The following is a 22,782-nucleotide window of genomic DNA, read 5'->3' on the forward strand; positions in this document are numbered from 1 at the left end:
TTCTGTGAAGACTAATGATCATTAGACCTGTGCTCTCTGCCGGTGGTGCTGAAATATGCACGCAAACATTACATGCAATATTAGGCATTGGGAATGTAAGACTGAACTATATGTCTGTTAAAACAGATTTCAACAGCATAGTAGGTCCGTAATTTCATGTTATATTGCATATATAGCTTGGCTTTTGCTGAAACGATGCCCCTGCTTGAACACACAGACAGAAAATTACTTCCTGTATGTAAAATATGTAATTTCCACAAGAAATCAAACGCAGCGCAGCGTTCACTCATCAACAACATGATATCTACAGTATGCCCGTATCCTTATGGGCCGTACAAGCTCATTAGAAAGCAACAAGCCTCCTTGCATGATCCAGATGATGTGACGCGACTAATTAAAAGGTGGCACACTGTAAGGTCTCAATTTGCTGATTAGCTAAATCGGGACATTCTCTTTCAGGGTTGAACGATCCGAGAGTTTCAGCACTCGTGATTGACGTTCAAGATAAAGACGATGCTGTTTCTGCATGTTCGAGACAGATACAGGCACACTGTTCTTCCCTACAGTTATCTAATCAGCTGCTCTGTCTTCTGTCTTTGTTCTTTTTTTCCCCCCTCTGTTTTCTGGCGTCTGCCTTCTCTTGCTGTCCATCTGACCCCTCTTGTCTGCTTGGGGACTCCAGTGATGGCTTCAAAAGGCAAAGCTCGAGGTGAGTCGTGGCTGTGTTTCCCTGCTGTGCCTCTATCTCAGCTTTACGAAACTAGCGGCAGAAAAGTGAAACAGAATTTACTCTTTTTTACTTTAAAAAAATTAGATTTGACTGAAGTATTTGTTTGTTTGCTTGCTTTTAATCTCTTGGGTTTTGTTTTTTGCTTATTTCCTGAAATGTCCTATCTTTTGATGTAGGGAAGTTTTTAAGATTAGACTACACGTTGTTTGCGACCAAGAAAGTGGAAAACACAACTTTTACAAAATGATTTCCTTGAAATCAGAATGTGTTTTTTAATGATAGCACCACTACACCATAAAGCTCATCTTATATTCATATAGTTTTGTTTTTGCACATTTGCCTGTAAATTATTTAAGCTCATAAACTCTTCAGAGCACAGTCTAAGGTCATGAGATTAATAATCAAGTATTTAATTGTGCAATATTGCCCTTTACCATTGCCTGGCACTGGAGAAGTGGCAGTAAATTACAATGATTAAAATCTTTTCTATCTTTCCCTGTGTCTGCAAGACAGCAGCAAGAACGGATTAAAGATCAGAGCGAGTCGGAGAGGAGAGAGGGAGAGTATTTATTGAGAGGAGATAACCTGATTTCATTCAGATGTGTGCTTTGGTAAATATGCCTTTCAAAACTAAGAATTTAGTCAACCATGACTATAATCTCATTCTGTTTAGTTACCATCTTTGGCTAATGATTATGGAAGCACAGGTCTTGAATACCGTCACATTCCTGAGCAGAGGTGCAATGGCAAGTCAGATGAAAGGACATGCATCAGCTCAGAGACGCATACCTAACAATCTTCTGTGTGTACACATCAAATTACATTATCAAATACGGTAATTGGTGAAATGAAGCATTTTTATGTGTGGGGGTGGTAAACTGATTCTAGGTATGTGTTAGTAAGTGCTTTTCTTAGACCAGCAGAATCTAAGGTAAATGTGAAAATAAAGATAGACTAATACTTTCAAATTCTAAATCAACAAGGCTTTTTTTCACCATGTATATTCATTTTGTTTTAAACAGGTAATTCTGCACAGTTTCAGAAAAAAAGGTTAGGCTTCATTATTTAGGCATGGGCGGTACGTAATATTTCATATCTTCATATGAAATTTCACCACTGTATATTGTGAGGCACTACATCTCTGGTGGTTTGTGCTGTGCACTACATACAATCATATTAACAGAAAGAATAGTGCCTGTATTTATGGTGGTATTGAAAATCATACTTTTGGGATTTTGAAATACCCTGGCATACCCTAATACCGAAATACTGCCGAAGCCTACAACTTATATTAGGGATGGCTGATAATTTCCAATTCATTTTGGCACACACCGATCTATGCATATATTTTTTCCACCTTAATGCTGTGAACATCAAGTATCGCTTGTAGTTAAATTAACATATTTGTATGCTTATTCTTATCTTAATTGCACACTGGAAGATGCAGACATAAAATACAAAGCTTTTCAAAATGTACACATTTACTGGCAAAACTAAGTTTATATGAAAAAACATGCCATATTTATTTTAATGTAATATTTTCAAACAAAAATATCAAAAGCTACTTTATCTGGACTGGATGATGCTGTCCCTGAGACAATCTTGACAACAGCCACAACCAGGGCAAATGTGACCCTTTTCCACCACATAATTAAAGCATCATTTTAGCGGCTTTTCATTACAGCTTGAATTTTAACTTCACGCTGAGGCTGTTTTCACTTCATTTTAAAGTCTTTATATGCAGATACTGATAATTTTCTGATAATATTGTGCATCCCTAACTAATATCATTAGTATGACAGCATTTCTTGGCGTCAATGCCGAAAACATGCCAAGTAGCGGTGAAGAGCAGTTTGTAGCAATAATTACATTTTTCTGTGGTCAGGAGGCATTCGTGTGTATCAGTCGGGAAGAAATTCTTTGCAGCATAGGTCAACATGTCACAGGAGTCACAGGACTATCCCCAACTTTCAGTGTAGCCGTGAAGCTTGTTACAGGTTGCAGTTCGCTGCTGCTTGATGTGTTTTTGGTGTTCAGAATCAACATGTTCACTGCAAAAACACTCACAAAAACAGTCTGGCAGCAATCCAGCAGCACCATTATATTCAATCAATTTATTTAATAATAAAATAAAAGACTAACTCATAAATCAGATTAATCATTTTATATTTTTTCAGGGTGATGATGTCAAAAAAATATGACAACACACACTCAAAACTTTATAAAAAACAGTGACATTCTGTATAGTCCTAAGATAGACAGATATGACAGTTTATGTCCCCAAATGTGAATGTGTTAATGTAAATAATCAGAATAATCAGTCTGGGTTAAAAAAAACAAAACAAAACAAAAAACATACTGTGCGTGTTAACATTTTGATTGTAATCAAATGTGCCATCCAGAAGGAAAAAAAACAAAATTCAGTTGACAAAAAAAGTTGTGTAAATGCTCTTTCCAATTACTTTCTGTGTTCAGAAAATCTATACTTTCTGCACATACTCATCCGGCGGAGTTCAAAGTGTTCCCCTGCGAAGACGCATCTCTCCCTCTTCCATTGTTTGTCTTTCATGAACACTCTCCAACACTTTCCCATGTGGCGCATCTTTCCCAGAGGACTCCATATTTTTAAAAAAAATGGTGTTTACCAGGGCGATTGTGAATCATAGTGGGTAGCTGGCCTTTTGTTTAACAACTACAGTGCTGTGCTCTGATAGAAGTACTGCTTTTGTACAAATAACAGTAAATCAATTATGCTGCTTAAACAAGGATATTCGTTTTCAAAAGTTTACCTATTGTGAAGTGATAGATTTGAAATATTGCTCATGTCAACATCCTTACAGCACTGTCTCCCTTTTCCACCTCCACATCATCATCCTCAGTAGCAGCATCAACATCACACATTTCATCTAAAGCTTAACTTGCAGGATTCCTGCATTTTCCTGATGTGTCTGAATGCATAATTACTTTAAACTATCTCTCTCCCGGCAACATCCAGCCACATGTTTTTGACTGAAAGCTCTCTGTCTCATTGACTGTTGACCCTCCTCTCTTTAAAGGCCACCCTCACCTGGCTATCATCCTTTTCTATCTCACTGCGACAGTATAGGAAATCTATTGCACTCTTAATAGGGGAACAGAGAATGTGTAGATCAGAGTCAAGCACATGCCTCCCCTCCTGCTTCTCTCGCCGTTATAATGAGGCTATTGGTCGGAAAACATAACAAGCCAGATAAGATTCATGCTGATCAGTGGGCAGATAGAGGCTCAGTTCACCTCAAAGCAACAGTTCATCAGAGTGTTAGCCTGAGAGACAGATCTGTATGTGACTGGAGGGATGAGAGTCAAAGATGTTTTTTCCCAATACTGTATATTCTTCTGTTAATGTGTATATATATGTGTGTGTGTGTGTGTGTGTATGTGTATATATGTGTGTGTGTGTGTGTGTGTGTGTGTGTGTGTGTGTGTGTGTGGTACAGCCAATTACTGTATACTGCACCAAAGATTAATTTAAGCTGGCACTTTGCTTTTTTATTGGTGGAAGATTGAATCAGGGCTATTTTAAGAAAATGTGACAACCTAATGGCATCTCTGTGAAAGGTGCAAATGAGCATGAAAAACAGAACCTCATTAAACACAACATGTAAATTAATGGCACCTATACAGGGTGTGTGTCTATGTGTTTGTACAGAATGAACAGTTTCTGGGTGACTATATCTTGAACCTGAATCTATGCATAATGTTTATAGTTCAATAAATACTATGTAATACTTTTCTTACTTAGAGTGAGGGTTGTGTTGCACAATCTGTTGTTGACCATTTAGAGAAAAGTAAGATTAGGTGGGCTAAAGCACATCAGGACGCTATGGTTAGACTCAGCATTTTAGTAGAGCTTGACACAAGCTGTTTCTTCATTAGTCAAAGAGAGAGAGAGAAAGCCCTGATGAAAACTGGTAGTGGTACAGTAGTACAGTAAAGGCTATTTTAATATAATTCGTCCTCCTTTTTCAAATTTTTCACACTTTTGGAGTACCTGGATTTCCTTCCTATTTTTCCTGTTGGTTCCCATTTTCCATGAGCATCAGACATGAGTTTTTGACCTACATTTGATTATTGTCTACAGAGCAACCAGTATCTCCCTTTTTCAGTGAAAATAATGATATTGTCATAAGTCTTTTTCTTTGTCTTCTTCTTGATTATGCACTTAGTTTTGGCACTACAATTCCCACAATGCTTTGGGTTATAGAAACGGTTGTACTGCTCTTGAGACACTTTTAGCGTTTTCTGTTTACATTTTATCAAGGTGATGATTCTCAGACAAATTCTTTTTCATTAAGGGATAATACCCAGCAAGGTGTCTATTGTCAGGCTTATGGCCTTTAGGCACCCGTCTGACGTGCTCATGCATGTCAGACGGGTGCCTAAAGGACAACTATTCATTTCTGATTATCGACACGTCCAAGGGCATTATACGGCTTATACCACAGTCACTTTCCAAAGACAAAATAAGTATATTCATTCATATTGTTATGCTCTTTACAATCAAAATCTTTTTTCACAAGCCATAAGTTGGTTTCTCTGGTAACACCTGAGGGTCTGCCTGACACCTGGAACAATCATTGCTGGATCATTAGGTTCCTAGGCAATGGAAACGTCATTCACTACTCCACTAAATAGGACAAACCTTAGATATGGCTTAACAATGGGAGATACTTAAGCTTAACTTATGCTAGCAAGATACAGAGTCAATAACATTGTGTGTGGTTGACAAACAGTAAATATAATTTCACAGAATGTTTAACAACGAGACAAGCCAGCTGTCGAGCCATGTCATTGTCCTTAAATCAATATCAAGATTTTCTAGAACAAATGAAATGTCACATGTAATGTTACCGTTAGCTGAAGCCTGGTGGCGAGTTGAATAGTGAGGGGGATGTGAAATGAAAGAAAGTGTTGTAAATAAATTGTAAACAGTGGCTTTGACAGCGTCCCTTTATTACAAGCTGATGCTATTTTGTAGCTAGCACATTATACTTAGAACAGAGAACAAATAGTGTCATCAGAACTACCTAGTAGGTGTCCATCGTCATCTTTTGAGTCACCCTGCAGCCAATCAGTTGAGTATCCACCCAGACCATGGCATGATTCTTCATGTATTTATCACCATTATTACTGGACATCGAAGATATTCTGATAGTCTTAAGAGTTACCTCCAATTATGCAGTCACATGTATTCCTGCTGGGTTAGACCAGTCTGAGCTTTGCTTTCAGACGAGATCTTCACTGTCAGCCCTGTCCTGCCTGGAAGTTATGGTAAAAGAGCATTGCAGACTGACACACAAACCAAATGATAAAAGCTGTTCTTAAACTAGCACTTTCTGTTCACTGCATCTCGCAGATCTCCCTTTGGGGCAAGAAGCGTTTCCCCAGATCACTCTTAAATGAACAGAATCTGTCAACACATCAACAGACATTAGAAAATCACACTGCGGCATGTTGATTTGGGGAGTTTGGGAGTTTTTTGGTGGCAGCAATGATTAGTCTGATTTCCCTCATGAATGCCACCCTAGTCTGCGATCATTCTGCCCTTACCCCATATGAAAGCATAAAAAATGAATTGCTTCTTGTGATAAAAGGAAGGAGAGCACATTTCTCCTCCACATCAGTTTGAGAAATTTTTAGAATGTCCTTAGCCAAAATCAATCTGATTTCCCTGACCTTATGCTGCTATGACATTTAATTTACAAAAAACTACTAAGCCAGCAAGTGTGTGTGTGACTGCTAATATTCCTTTGCCACTGCTTGGCCTTATATTTAAATAAGAAATAGAGTGGAATATTTGAGCTTACCGTATGTAGCCAAAGCTTTGCCTTCTGTGTCCTTGTAGCACTGAAAAAAGACAAGACTTGGATTTTGCGAAAAGGGATGAACTGAAAATGACATTTAGTGTATATTACACTGCTCACTTTCAGCCAGCAATTCTCATCGGTAACACACAACCCACAGACACTTTCCACGCTTACATTCACAGGTGATTTTGTACAAAGAGGCACACAAGCACAGGGAGAAATGCACTTATACCTGCTTACGTTCTATGCATAAATCAGGGCAACATAATTTAAATGCCTGTTTCTTGCATGTCTGCTTAGCATCTCAGAGAGTGTGAGAAGCAGGTCCTCTTCTGCAAGAAGGAGGCGTTGATGATATTGTTCATTTTTGCCTCAGTTGTTTACTCCGGTACCTCCTTCCTTGCTTGCTTTCACTTATCTGTCAAAATATGTACTTTTGTCCTTACCCCCAATTCGCTTTTGCTCTCAGCTTCTCCTGCTTGCTTTTGCTAGCTGGAAGAAAAAAGTGTATGAAGTATTTATGAAGGCCAGGTTTACCTCTGTCATAAAACCATGAGATGTCTGCCCTTGGCTCAGGAAGGATAGTGAGATCCCTGGCCATTCTGGACTGAGCGAGCTTGAACTCAGGCAGCTTACACGCAGAGAGGAGGTTTATATCTCTGCCCTTTAAATTGATGTGGGGGAATCAAGGGCAGGTATACGGGGCAAATTATGTCTGGAAGCGTGTCTGGTCACCAATTTGAGATATGTTTTATGCATCCGCACAGGCATTAGCCATTGCCGGTGGCATTATGTTTTCGGGGTATCATTTTTGTATGTACATCCCATTCTTGATAACGCGATATCTCAGTAACAACTTGATGGAATCTCTTTAAATTTAGCATAAACTTGTACTCAAGGATGATTTAATCAGATTTTTTGTGGTCATAGGTCAAAGGTTAAGGTCACCGGGACCCTGTCTGTTCCCTTAGTATGAACACAATTTAAAAAAGTATATTTTTTTCAAATTTGGCACAAGTATTTATTTGGACTCAAACTGATTAGAAATTGGTGGCGGAAGGTCAAAAGTCAAGGTCACTGTGACCTTGCGTCTGTCTCATTCTCGTTAACGTAATATCTCAAGATAGCCTTAAGGGATTTTTCTCAAATTTGGTACAAACATCCACTTGGACTCAAAAATAAACTTATTAGAATTCAGTGATCAAAGGTCAAGGGCACTTTGACCTCACAAAACATGTTTTTGGCCATAACTCAAGAATTCATGTGCTGATTATGACAAAATTTCAGACAAATATCTTATAGAATTTAATGATGAAGTGATTAAATTTCATAACCAAAAGGTCAAAGGTCTACTTTACAGTGGTGTAATGTTATAGAATGTTCTCAGAGAACATTTTTCTGACTATTACTCAATGCCATAACTCAGGAACAGAATGGGAGACATTTGGTTAGATACTGTACTGGTAACACTAATCTTGGGTGCCGATCTTGAAACAGTGCTGATTATGCAGATCTTCTTTCCTGTAGCAGGAAAGATGTGTGTTGAGCATCCTTGTTTTTATGAACATGCACCTGAACTGCAGTGCAACATGACTGCTGTGCAGAGGCATACAACCTTGGGATGGTAATTCTAGTTTCAAATGACAAATAGTTAGTACGCTATATTTATATGGTGAACGTGCTATTTACAGTTTTTCCTCAGAAACAAAAAGAAAGAAACTGCTGTGTGCTCCAGCATGTTTGTTTCCTCTAGTGCTTTGTAGACACAAGAAGGCGCTATCATAGGAGAAATTCTTCCTGAATGTTTTTTTTTTTTTTTGTCATCACCATATCAACGTCTGTTAATGCTTTTCACACCCCAGATGCGACTGGAAACATCCTCCCCCAATCTCAAAAACAAGCCAAAAAGATGTCACTCTCCCCTCTGACAGCTCATGATTGCTACCGAACTGTCTTCTCTCTGTCACTCCACGCCCCGCTTAAACAACACCTAACATCTCAGTGGAGAAGTAGGTAATATTTTGTTGATCTGACTTCAGTTGTTGTAGTTGGACATCAACTTTATGATGGCAGCACCAACAGCTGCCCAGTCTAATTACTGTATGTAAATGACAACAGCACTGCCATAGCCAGCCCCTCTGGTGCCGGATAATTAATTTCATATCTGCAGATCAGAAATGACTGTCCTGAGGTGGTTGTACACCAGCGCTGAATACAAAGGTAGCTCCACCCTCTGCAGGGGTTGCATTCAATTTGCTCACAGCAGGAATCTTATCACTGTCAAAAGAGCACGTTTAGATTGGAAATGTGCACGCACACACAAACACACACACACACACACACACACACGCACACACACAAACAAACACACACACACAGAAATTAACACACAGTTCAGTCAGAAACACAAACAGAACAAAGCAGAGAAATGGAATGTTTCATCACTTCAGTTATAAGAACCAAAAACCTACATAACCCAGTTTATGGCTATTTGCATAATAATAATGTGATTTGTATAAATATTTTTAACTCATAGAGTTCAGTTTATTAAAGGTCACTGAACTTTAAAAAAATTCATAGCACATTATTCCCATTTTTTTCCAACTTGGTGTCTATAAATGGAATATATTGCAAATCATTTGTATAAATGATTGTTAGTTATTTGCAGCATGTGCTTTATATGAATTTATATTCTGATAGTATCTCAATAAAGATTATTTTATTCCCTGGGTAAATGCATATATCCCTAGATTTATGGAAGAGAAATTGGGAGTTTTCTCATTGTCTGAGTTTTTTCACTTAGCAGCGACGGCAATATAAATATGAGTGTGTCCCCATTCCAAAGAAGGCCACTCTACATGTTTAAAATTGTGTTTTTAGTCCTTCAGCACAAAAATATTCTGACTTGCAGACTATTTTTTGTGCTATTTAATTTTAATGTGAATACTGGGGGCTCTTTTCTCAGGTGTAATAGTGTTATGAAATGTTGATAAATCACATTTGAGATGCAACGTGGATTCGGAACGAATGTTGATAGAAGGCGTGAAAAAGGTCATAGCGAAATAGAAAGAAGCAAGACTGTGTATGACATGTTCCTGAGAAAAAAGAAGGAGTTTGTGTGAAAATTGTCACACTTGGGAGGGAGAGTCCCAGAGCGAGGGCAAGGAATGATGATGCACTTGTCTAATATGTTTGCTTCTATTCCAGGAAGTTCCTAACAACATTTTGTTCCATATTATCAGCTAAAATTGGTTCTTGCCAATATATATATTTTTTAAATCCCTGCCTGAAAGTTCCAGTCCATTTGTATTTTCAATGTTTAGCTGAAGCTCTAAACCAGTGAGGAGATTGGGGATACTTCTACTTGCTCAAGGACGCTGTGGCAGGATACATGTCTGGTTGATGAATTCACACCAGCCCTTGAGCTGATCAAACTCTCGACCTTGTACGGTCTCTGCAATCACTGGGCCACCCTGCTGCCCGACACTCTGAGAATCACTCAGTCTGAGAAGCTTGTGTATCCAGCTGTGTAGCCACCTGTGTAACCTTATAGACACTAACTGGTCCCAGCAAAGCTGTCATGTCCTGTGTAATCCTCTGTATCTCATTCATGATATTTCTGACTGGGATGCATGTTGAACAGTGAAGCTGTTTTTTGATTATTATGATAAAAAGAACACTTTTTACCTTTAAAAAAAACAAACAATAATTAATAATATTAAGTAAACAGAGATTAAGTTCAATAATGATTTTCACCAAGTGTGAGTATTTAGAGGAAACAGGAATGTGATTAATAATCAATTTTTTAATCAATTTTTGACCCAAAGTGTCCTTTGTAAACATCTATCACAGGTTGCATACTGAACCATCTTTTTTAATTCAGCTTTGACCATCTCTTCTGCTTGACACATTGCATGTTCACAGTTGGAATGACGATGTATTACCAACATCACACTAACTTTTAGAATTACCTAGTATTGACTTGTTTACAGCCTTCTTGATTGTCTTAGCATTCTGTTTCTTGCTTCATTGTAGCGACCTCCCCATGTTCCCAGATCTCCTAAATTGCTTTTTTCATAACCAAAATGATCACACTGTAAAAACAACCCTAATCATTTGAATTTAAATTCACAGTAATGCAATCCCGAGTCTGCATTTATAAAGTATTATGTTCAACAGGCTGAAAAGGTGAATTGGCTAATCAAAACTGTGGACTGCCTCTATCCATTTTGTAATCCTGTATTCCCAGCCCATACATCACAGCTCTGCAGCTCAGTTGAGCTCCAGTCCTGGTATAAAGGTCAGTAGCTCCAGGCTGTCCGTCTGTCTCCCTGCATCTCTCTCTTTTTCTCTGCTTCTTGAATGCCTAAATAAGAAAGGTTAGTAGACTCAGCTGCTCTTGCTTAAAAGGTCATGTCGGAGAGCAGACAGGAAGCATCCGGGATACTCTTATCAGTATTATTTGTCTGATAGTTTGCTTTGGCAACAGGTTATGTCTGTCTGAATGTGTCCTGTAAATATCTCTGCTGGCCACACAGGCATTCACTTTTGGCATAAGTAGTAGTTCGGTCTTTTGAGAAAAATTGGATGCTGTACTTTGTGTGTTGGGAAGCAGAGGTTCAAATGACTGTGGGGAAGCTTTGCCGCTAGGCTTGATTATTAGCCAGTGCATACACTGGGTACTGGAGAGTACTGAGTGGTCCCTTTAATTCTTAAGATTCAGCTCATCTAGACAAACAGCTGTGTGAAGGGTAAAGTGTGAGAATCTAGAGGAAATAATCATTTGCTATTCGTTCAGAGGCAGCTGTAAACCCGCATTGCGATAGTCACCATCTTAAATTAATCAAGTGCTGTGTTGCTCTATATGCATTGGTGGAAGAAATATTCAGATCCTTTACTATAGAAAAAAGTACTAGTACCAGGCTGTGAAAATACTCTGTTAGAAGTAAAAATCCTGCATTGAAAAGGAGACTTAAGTAAAAGTAAGTATTATCAGGAAAAGTAAGGGTGCAGAAAAAAATCTAAATTATTTAAAAAAGAATAAACAGCCCGAAACTCAAGACTATAAACAAAATTGAAAACTATATTATTATTATTATTATTATTATAGTAAATTAATTTATATCTAACATCATATTTTCGAAAGCCTTGTCATGGTTTTTAATCAAAAATCTCAATTTTGAAAGTAACTAAAGCTCTCAGATGAATGTCGTGAAGTAAAAAGTACAATGCTTGCCTCTGAAATGTAGTGGAGTAAAGCATAAAGCAGCACAAAAATAAACTACTCAAGTAAAGTACAAGCACCTTGAATTCATACTTAAGTACAGTACTTAAGTAAGTGTACTTAGTTACATTCCGTCACTGTCTATATGCCATTTAAGGTGACAAATATATTATCTAATTCAAGCTAAATAAAGCAAAGCTAATTTCATTATGTCATTACTTGATAATGTCATGCACATGAGGGTGTTGTTGACCTGGCTTAGCCTTGGCATGTCAGTCAAAGTGGAGGGCAATTAAACTGACCCCACTCTCCATGAGAGATAGAGCCCCAATTGAGCACAAGAAAGGAGGTAGGATCAAGATAAATTTGAAAGAGTGGGGGGAGCACCGGGAGACAGAGAGAATATGAAAATGAGAGACAAAGAAAGTGGAAATGCCACCCTTCAGGGATCAACTAGAGGAGGAAACGTGACACAGAGAGAGAGAGAGGAATAGAGAGAAGGGAATTGAGTGGAATGGATGTGAACTGAAAAAGAGAGCGCGAGAAACTGAAAGTAGGAGAAAGCATGGAGGTGAAGTGAGGGAAGGACCTAAATTTAGACATGGAAATCAGGAGAGAACAGCTGCCTCTTTCCCTCAGGAGATACATTTAAATCAGGTCTGGGTGGCCAGAGGGGAGAATAGAAGAACCTACTCCACCGGCCAATTAGGCACACAGAGCACTGCACTGTTCTAATATAACCATCATTGTGGCCCCTTCGGCCCTTTCAGTCCCACCGGACGTGTTTCACTAGACACCGACGCAGGGCTTAGGCAGAGGGATCCCCGGACTATTGTAACTTTGTATTGGCACTAGTGCCAGAAGTAAAAAGGGAAAGAATGGTAAAAAGAAACTAAAATATACTATAATTTGTAGTTTCTGTCCTGATAAGTACATTTATTGCACAAATTATATGTACTGCAGATGTGGAATAAACTGCTCTAACCCTTTGACCTTTAAAATCAAGGAGTTCTTAAAACCCTTGAATCTTTTTTTCTCTTTTATGAATAGTCTTTTTCTGTTTTGTATGTTTATACTATTATAAAACACTTTTATTTGCCCTAGAGTTGAAATGTACTATATAAATGAACTTGCCTGTTGAGTGCCATTTACAATGGCTGGGTCCCTGCCACAGCGGCCGCGGGTTCGACTCCCATCTGCAGCCCATTGCTGCACATCAGCCTCTCTCTCTCTGTTTCCCTCTCTCCCCCTTTCAAACTTCAGCTGTACAATCACAATAAAGCCAAAAAGCCCCCCAAAATATCTTTAAAAAATCTTCTTATCCCACACCTTAAAGGAATACTTCAACCCCAAATTAATATTTGTGTGAATACCCATCTTATGTTACGTTATATTCCTGAAAAAAACTTTGTCCCGCAGGCATCCGGTGAACAAATATCCAAAAACTTATATTCATTTCTCAATGATTTAACTACAGGGAGGCTACATTTGACAACAGCCAAACTATATCAAAATATGTGTTTGCAAACTCTCTTACAAATCCTGTGGTATGATCCAAGCATCATTTACCTAGCCATACACTCAGATAACCAGTCAGATAGCCCTTTCCAAAGCGGTACTGAAATTAAAGTTTATCTAAATTTATCCGAGCTCTTTTCAAACTCCATTGAAATAATAATAATTTTACCTCACTGCACTCAGGAGCTGCTGGTCTACCACTGCCTCGATTAGTAAGTTAGTTTGTTGTTGTTTGACCTTGGTGGTTGAAAAGGTTCATTTGGATTCACGAAAGTCGAACAATGACACAACCAGACTATCAACTGAGACAGCTATAGACCAGCAGCTCCTTTTTTTAGATTTGTAAAATAACTGTTTTTGTCAATGGAGTCTGGCTTTAACTGGGTACAAGTGGATAAATAAGAAATGGATTATACTGAACAAGTTGTGTGAATGTTTGTAAATTGATGTTTCGATATAGTTTGTCTATTGTTAAATGCAGACCCCTATGACCTCAGTTCATTGGGAATGTCCGCCTTTTTAGGATTCTTTGTTCACCTTGGAGGCAGGTGAGAAAAACAGCATTTTCTTCATGAATTCAGTGCAACACAGGGTGAGTAACTGATACACAAATGGTCATTTGGGGAGTAAAATATTTCTTTAAACCGTGCAAAATGTATCTATCTTTCCACATATTTATCTCTTGAAGTATGATTTAAATTGTCTTCATTGAAAATCTGAATAGATAGAACATTTTGGAGGCACCCATTTTCCCAAGGGGCATGTTAAGCACTTTGCTGTAACATTAAGTCACTCAAATCTCATGTTTTCATATTTGTCAAAAGGAGATCATTTGGAAGACAAACAGGCAGATTATATTTTGGAATAAGCACAGGGTTGACAATACCACAAGCAAGCATATCCCTAGAGCGTCTCCATCTTTAATTATATTTTTTTGCAGAGAAACATCCACTGCAGAAATGAACTAAAATCACACACGACATCATATTGTGCAGAATCTCTCTCTCTCTCAGACAAACACACACACACACACACACAAAAAGAAAAATCATTGCCACCATTCAGTTTGGGGGTTAACCATTAACTCTCTTTTGTGACTAGTTCAAAGGAAATAAAATGTATCACACTGTGCTGTATGTCACCCAAGTGCGTGAGTGAGAAAAATGGGGGGAAAGTAAGTGATTTAAAGAGAGGAAGTAATAAAGAGAGCGAGGGCAGGCGCGGGAGAACGGTAAATCGTTGGCAGATCATGCCTCATGCAAAACTTTCATGAATAAAACATACTCCTAGCCTCCCATAGCTCAGATTCATTTTTCCTCCGTTCCCCTGCTCTTCCCACTCTATCTCTCACACGCATGATTAACCTCGGGAGGCCTTAATCAACACTGGAAATGACCCGTGCTCCTTGACTTACCTCCCTCTACCTCTCCTCGCCTCCTTCACCTCACCCTCTCTGCTCTCAACACGTCCTTCTCCGCAGGGTCTGTCAGTGATGGGGTTTGCCTCACCTGCTAACCCTGCAGATGAGCGCTATTTGAGGGTTTGTTTATCTTACCTGTGCAGTCATTAGCTGAAGTAAGGGGAACGCAAAATTGCCTGCCGAATGAGATCTAATACATTAACAGCGTTGGAATGGAGAGGTATCAAGCAGTATCACACAGGGATGGATTTTAAAAACCCCTCATTTCTAAATATGTTTTATTTCTTTCTTTCCTTATATATGTTTTTTTTTTCTTTTTTCACATTTTATGATCCTTTCCTGGGGGGCTGCTGGTTTAAGACGGGAGAGTTAGCTGGGGATAAATAATCTGTCTTACCTAAGCCTTTATTCACACAGTCTTTAAAACCTGTCCTCTGGGAATAGGGACAGGGATAGATTTATGGTTATTATTATTTACTTGCTCACAGCTTCCCTCACACACACACACACACACACACACACACAGTACACGCACACACACACACAGTACACGCACACATCAGTTAGCTGTCCATAGTTCTGAAAACTGGCAGGCAGCTATTGAGGACCAATTGCAAAGGCGACCTGTCCATGGTGCTGAAAACCAGCTCTCCTCAGACTCAGAGGTCACACAGAATTATATAACTGTTTATCTTTCTGTTTCTTTCATCAGTTGCAGCCGTCGCACACACAAGCATCCACACATGCACTCACAAGTCCGCTGAGAACGGTTTTTAATTGGTCTTCCCTGTGTAGCTGAGGTTTCAGGGTTGGTACCGCAGGCTAAATGCCCCCTGTGTGTTCTGTGTTAGGGTCCAATTTAGCACACAGTGGTGAGTGGCCATCCTGGCTGAACATTTGCTTTTTAATTAGGGTGTTAAGCTCTTTTTTTTTTCAAAGACTTAAACCAGATTTCCTCCCTTTGTCCTGCAGCGTGAGGAGGTGATTTGCTCCTCTAGCAACAGAAAAAGAATTTTCTTTATTTTATGTGCATCGTCGTGAGCCGAGTGGATAAAAATCACATTACTTTCTGTGCTACCTCCATTGTTTAAATGTTATATGATAATGTTAAATTTATTTAAAATTGAATTAACAAAGCAACTTTGCAAATCTAGCAATCAAAAATGTACCATATGTTTCACTCTCTCTATGCCTGTATCTTTCTCTCTCTCTCTCCCTCCTGATGCATCCACATCTCCTCTTACATGTTTTTTCTTTATGTGTCATGTTGCAGGCATCAGCGGTCAGTACCCTCTGGTTCAGAATGTGACGGTGACAGAGGGTGGGACGGCAAACATGACCTGCCGTGTGGAGTATAATGACAACACCTCCCTCCAGTGGTCAAACCCAGCACAGCAAACCCTTTTTTTTGGGGACAAGAAAGGTAAGTTTTGGGAGATTGACAGGCAGCAGCAGCAGCACGACAGATTCAGTCTTACAAAGTATTCCCTGTGTTAGGTTTGTGGTGGTTGAGAAATGCACAAAACACACAAAAACAGGATTTTTTTTCTTAAAGGCTGGAGAGCAACCTGAAAAATCCCCCCCGTGTTCCTGTGTGTTTGTCACTTGAATAAGCTGCTGTCTTTGTTGTGTCATAGCATCTGTCCCACATTTTATGTGTCTGTGTTTTCCTGTTGGTGCTCTGTTTTCACAGCAAGAGAATTCACTGTGCATAGAGAAAGATACACACCTTTCCTCTTGGGATGGATAGCATGTGGCTATTATTATTTTTTCACTTAATACATCAACCTCAAACACACACATAAACAAACATCTGTTAAGGAGAACACTGGAGAACAGATGTGGCCAGCTCTCTTTTTGACTTGTTTTGCCTAGAACAGCCTTGACTGTTGCTGCTTGTTTATTTGTTTATGTGCAGCCCATCTTACGTAAGTGTCACAAGTGTTTATTGTTTATATTTGAAAGTTGGAAAGTAGAAATGGATAAACAATGGTGCAGTTTGGTTGGATTTAGAGATCAGCAGGGATACAAGGAGCATGCCGCTGTATATAAGATAACATTTGTTGTATTGTCCCAGAGGAATACCTTTGCTCAGGCGATAGTGCTACACACAGCTGCAATCATTTTAAAACAAATGTGTAAGTCAACTAAGAAATAATAATAAATAGCATACAACAAAAAATTTAAAAACATGTAAAATATTGTACATGCCATGTTATATAATAGATATAAAGCATAGGCATTATAAAAATGAGGACGTCTTAAGGAAGTCTTAAATCTTAAATAAAAGAGTAACACTTGCTCAATTACTCAGTGCCACACAAGTTTAATATGGACAACATTTTGATTGCACTTGGATTTTCATCAGGTCACAAAAAAAAAATCTTTTTATTTTTTTCATTGTGTATGTTGTTTTTTTAATAGTCTTGCACCCGTGCGTGTGTATAATTACTCTCTCTTAACTTGGAAAAGCTTATAAAACCATAGTGCATAATATTTTAAGCTTATGCTTAAGCTTTATGAACTACATAGTGAGGCTAACAATGTTTTCATCTTTGTGTAGTAAAGGTGGGACAAAATCAATACATTAGACTATTGTGTTACTTTGTGTTGCTATCCTGACAGACGAACGCCAAGTATCAGTTTTTTATTACATGAATTATTAATATTGATACGAATTATGCTTTTGGTAGCTCACTAGAATAATAAAATGTATTGTTTTTTCATTCAACTATTTAGCTGTCGTAAAAAATGATTGAAGTGAGATAAACTTTATCTGATTAGCTTAAATAGATTTCTTAGTATACTGCAAAACATTAAAAATAATAATCAGTATCAGCATAATTAATCAGTAACATTGTATCATAACTGGAGTATTTTAATAATATTGTATTGTGATAATATCATATCAGGGGTCCTCTGGTCATTACCACCTCTATTGAGTAGTGACACCTAGTTGTTATGGCTTTGGTGATTGCTGTTGTTGAGTTATATCCATGTCATGATCAGTCAAAACCTCAAGCAGATTTACTGTCTCATGGAAAGAAAGTGGTGGATATAATTTGTTTTTGTTTTTCTATACTTTCCTCTATCTGAATCAAAAGACGCACACTCAAAAGTTTTCATGCTGTTGTTCAAATCAAGTTAGAACATCAGAAACAACCCACACACTCTCAAAGTCAACCGTTCACCCCTGCTGTGCAAGTGCCCTTCACTGCAACCCTGTAGTACTTAGCTCACACTGCCTCCAGCACATACAGTGCTGTATGAATTAAATTTCAACTAAAAAACAAACCCAATCACCTTAGCTTTGTATGGTGCAGCATTGTGGCCTTGTGTGTAATTGATGGTGTGAGAGCATTAAATTGCTTACATAAAAGTTACCATTTTGTGGTACAGCATGACCAGTGAGTGGCAGTGCTTTGCAGACAATAAGCAATTGGTGTTATTGGTGTCATTTTTTCAAGGTGTAGAGTAGTGCAGGGATGTTTTTTTTCTGTAGCCCACCAAAAAGCCTTGGGGATTTCCCCATTAGATATTAGATTATTGCAGAAAATAAACTCTGTGGCAGACAAACATTCACGATACTTACACATTTTGTTCAGAAAGATAATCTTCACAAGTGAAGCCTAAATGCAATCACCAGAGCTAAAAAGCTAATGTTATGCTATGAACAAACTACACCACAGTCACATGACTTCATCGTCACCACCACAATGATGCTCTGTAGTCTCATTTAGTCACTTGTTAACACACCTTTTAGGTGTGCAGGCAGGTAAAACAAAAAAAATCAAGAGAGGAGTATTTACTAATGTATTTTATGTTGTAGGAGAAAACGTGAAAGTCCCTCAAGCTTGTGTGACCCACAGAACTTATTTCAGGCATCTAGCCAAGGACCCATTCAAAAAAAAAAATCCACTGAGAAGTCCAAAGATGCAAAGTCATTTCTGGGTGTTAGGACTGCACCACTCTATTACGATGGGTTACATACAAAAATAACAATATACTACTGTAGGACAATGACACTTTTTCAGCACAACTATGGTAAAATAGCAACCATGAAGGTTAGATTTATATAGAATAGCCACAATAGAGGTAAATCACACTGACTTAACTTGAAATTGTGTAAAAATGATGAGAGGAGATATCCCAGTTCACCACTGTAGGCATGTCGTGTCCAATGGGTTTCACTGATGTTTCAAAAATAGAGCAAATCACAGAATTTACTTTATAAAACATGTTTCCTCAAACAGTAAGGTCAAACCTGTACATTCGGCAATATTAAAAATAAAACATGAATTATGAAAAACATTACCTGCCTGGATCCAGAGCATTGAATGGACCTGTCTAGCATCATGTCATGAAAGAGCAGTTTTAAATTAAAAAACAACCAGTGAGCACCGGAGGTGGACTTAATCAGCCAATGAGCAATACAGATGGAAATAACAATGCAGAGGAGCCAACAAGGAATAATAACAACAATGGAAAGTGCTATAGACAAGATAGATGATGCTATTGAGGCTGTTCTAGATCAACATGTTTCTTATAGTTGACCAACATCGCAGTTTGTTATACTTCGTTATACTGTTATAGTTTGTTATGCTCCACACTGCTAATAAAACCCCAGCAAAGCAGGTGTGTTGGCATGGCTAAACATGAGCGTGGGCTTAAAATGACATAAGATTGGGATTCATTTCTAGAAACTGGTTAGGGAAAATGACATTCCCATCGCTCATGGAAATCTGTAATGTCAGTCTGAAGATGGAGTGTAACAACTTGACAATTCTGTCTGATATCAGGCAAGAAAATTACTGTAACTTCAATATTCACTTCATTGAACTATTTATATAATATAAACTGAAGACAAAAGTTTTGTAATATAGGACTTTAAAAACCTCATCAACTTTACACCCCACTTCTTGAGAGAAAATGGCCTGAGAATAATATGATCTGCACAAAAGAAGCTGGGTATTATAAACACTTTATATACTGGAGACCTGCACGCTGCTACAGAGAAATTCCTTCCATTAAACGAATGCAAACCCGTGTTATCTTTGCTCACATTCATAGACACAGCAGTGTATACACACACACACACACACACACACACACACACACACACACACACACACACAGAGAGAAATTGTGGGTGTGGCACAGAGCCACCAATGTTTTAATGGCTAATAAGTACAAAGGCTTTACTCCTGACCTTTCACACCCTCTTCAGTAAAGTCCCCATAAAGAGGATTCATGGGTGTTATTTTGTTGGTTCATGCCAGCTGAAATGATTGTGCCCTGTGCGTCTCTCAGCTGTATTAGTCGAGTGTAATAGAGTATGAATCACACTCTCTTGTAAGTGTCTGGATTAAGCACATATGGGATTTACTCAGTCTTCTTCCATTATCCGTTTGCCCACTGGGCTGCCATGCATTTGTGCACTGTATGCGCTGTACGTGTGTGTGTTTGTGTGCACATGGGTGACTGTGTTTGTATGTAGTTATTTATTTATTCATGTATTTATTTATTTATTTTGCATACAGTGAGTGAATGCATGCAAAACATTTCAATTTTCAACCATTCACATTTTCAGTTACCAGAGAGAGCAGCAGTAAAAAGCTGCATTGAACATCAAATTCAACAGTTGATGTTCTCTGCAGGTTATTCCATATCACACCAGGGGTCGGTCTTGGGGGTCTATTTCATGGCATTTCCAGTGCAGAGCTCTGAGATTGGAAATGAAAAAGCAGCCAAGGACTCTCTTATTATCAGAAAAGCAAAGGGATACTACTGAGGCCCCAGAATTGCGTTCCTGTTTTGGATCTGTGTGTGTGTGTGTGTGTGTCTGTGTGTCTGTGTGTCTGTGTGTGTGTGTCTGTGTGTCTGTGTCTGTGTCTGTGTCTGTGTGTGTTTGCTCAGGGAGTTGTCTTGCTGAATGTGGCAAATTCAGATGCACATGCTGATGGGAGCACTGAGATGGTGAGTGTTTCCAAAGTGCCACTGGCAGTGTGAGAAAGGAAAGATGTCTCAGCTGCAAACGCCTTTGAGCACAGTAGGTTTCAGATTAATTTTCCTTGCTGCCTGTTGGGAAGAAGAAGATGGGGATTAGGGCAAGCACACAGTTGCTGAAAAACACAACCTCAACTCGGCAACTTTTTGCATACTTTGCTCTGGCACAGTGTGTTGAAAAATATCAGTTAGTTCTTTATAGTAATATACAAACATTTTTTTTTCATGAAGTTAAATATCTACCTTACTAGTTGACCCCGCATATGTAAACTCAATACAAGTTCTTAAAAATCCCCTCCACTCTGGGGCATCAGTGGCTGAGTGGATAAAGCAGGCGCCCCATGAATAAAGACAGTGTCCTTGCTGCAGCAGCCTCGGGTGTCTGACCTGGACCTTACTGACAAAATTTGTCACTAGAGTTTTTTTTTAACTGTACTGAAGAGGTGAGATTCATATATTTGTGGCAGGTTTGATAAGGTACATCACTAATACAAAAGCCAATCATTTTCTAATACAAGAAACACATACTGACGAGGGAACAGACTTCCAACAAAATGCCAGCAAAGAAACCTGAGACCTCCAGTACAGAGTTGGCTTATTACATGTAATAAAAAATGAATAAATAACTCAGTCAGATGTATCTCTATGTCAGCTACTGCCGGTTACATACTAACAAGCTAACAAACAATATATAAGAGACTTTACAAACGCTAGCCATCTTGATCGCACTGTTCATTGAGAAATTCTGGATCTGGTCTTGTAGAGGGAAAGAGTAGATGTGCTGGCTTTTATTCATTTATTTTTTACTTTTGATGCGGGAAAACCATGTTAAACAAAATATTAATCATAGCAGAGTACTTTCACATAGCCTACTTTAAAATGTGTCTGGAGGGGAACTTTAAATTATTAAATTGTAAATGTTTTTTTTCTGTATAAGTTTTCTTAGGAAGTCAATGCTGAAATTTTCTATTGTATTAGAAAAGAATACCACTGTGTGACTTATTCCTTGCAGTCTATTGAAAAAAATGGTATGTAGAAAACATGCATTTTACTCTTATATCATATAAAATAGATTCATTTTAAGGACCTCTATATATGCAACCAAGTGTCCCTGCATGTGCATGTGTTGCATCTCAAAGAGTGTCACTTACATCCTCTATTAACGTCAGCCACGGAGCATTAGCATAAACATATTGTTTTTTCAAAGACAAACGTGGCAACTGACTCCGTTACAGTGTTTTGAGTGGTACTGGTTTTCGTGCTATTGTTGTTTAATGTCAGGGCTGAGGCTCACCTCCAAGGCGTTTAGTCGGATGAAAGAGACTCCTCTTGTCTTCCGTCCTCTCAAAGGTGCTCCGATGGCTGTGAAGAGTTGTTTGAATTTCAAATAAGTCATTGTTCCGAAAGTAGCCAATTTTGTCCTTTCCATCACTTACCACTGAGGGACTTAAGCTTCGACAGCGAGAGACAGATGAGCACTGGGCAAGAGGGATTGTCTCTTTTATAAGATTCAAAAGAGGCTAATATCTCTTTACAAATTGCTCTTTTGGTTTCGTGTAATTCAAGACATGATAATAGCTTTATTTCCTGGATGGAGAAATTTTGCAATGAGGCATAATTACAATTTATTCGTTATTCCCGCACTAGAAAGAACCATTGTATAATTACTTTCCAGGCTAAATTTGCAGGCCTATTTGGTGGACTCCTCGTCTGTGAGCACTGGCTAAGGTATGACATTGAAATCATTTATTCAACACAGTTACTGCAATTTGCTCGCCCTTTTTCATCCCATTTCTTATCCAACACCCACATCTGTATTTTCATTTTCAACCTACAGTGCTCCCTTGATCCCTCTGCTTTAATTATCTGTCCACCTCTGCCTGCTGGAGTCTGCCACAGGATCGGGGTTTACTAGTCATAAAGCATCATAATATATTTGCCTACAGCACACATTTAGTGGACCTCAATGTATTGAAGCTTTGTCCAAAATGTGGCTTATGCAGTCAGCAAATGTATTTTTCAGATGTATGGAAACAAA

At 38.5% G+C, this 22,782-nt stretch overlaps 1 protein-coding gene across 3 annotated transcripts in view; it reads left to right on the forward strand.

Annotated features, from left to right (window-relative positions):
• The window catches only part of cadm2a (cell adhesion molecule 2a), a 261,093-nt gene that overhangs the window by 172,721 nt on the left and 65,590 nt on the right, over positions 1-22,782 (forward strand). For 2 of the 3 annotated variants that reach the window (XM_042498955.1, XM_042498957.1), the window contains exons 2-3: positions 683-709; positions 16,012-16,161. In XM_042498955.1, coding sequence (XP_042354889.1) covers positions 683-709; positions 16,012-16,161 — 177 coding nt within the window. The remainder of the gene's footprint in view (positions 1-682; positions 710-16,011; positions 16,162-22,782) is intronic. The other variant, XM_042498956.1, reaches the window with a different exon arrangement.

This window comes from Plectropomus leopardus, chromosome 13 (assembly GCF_008729295.1).
Source record: "Plectropomus leopardus isolate mb chromosome 13, YSFRI_Pleo_2.0, whole genome shotgun sequence".
In the NCBI taxonomy this organism is placed as follows: Eukaryota; Metazoa; Chordata; class Actinopteri; order Perciformes; family Serranidae; genus Plectropomus; species Plectropomus leopardus.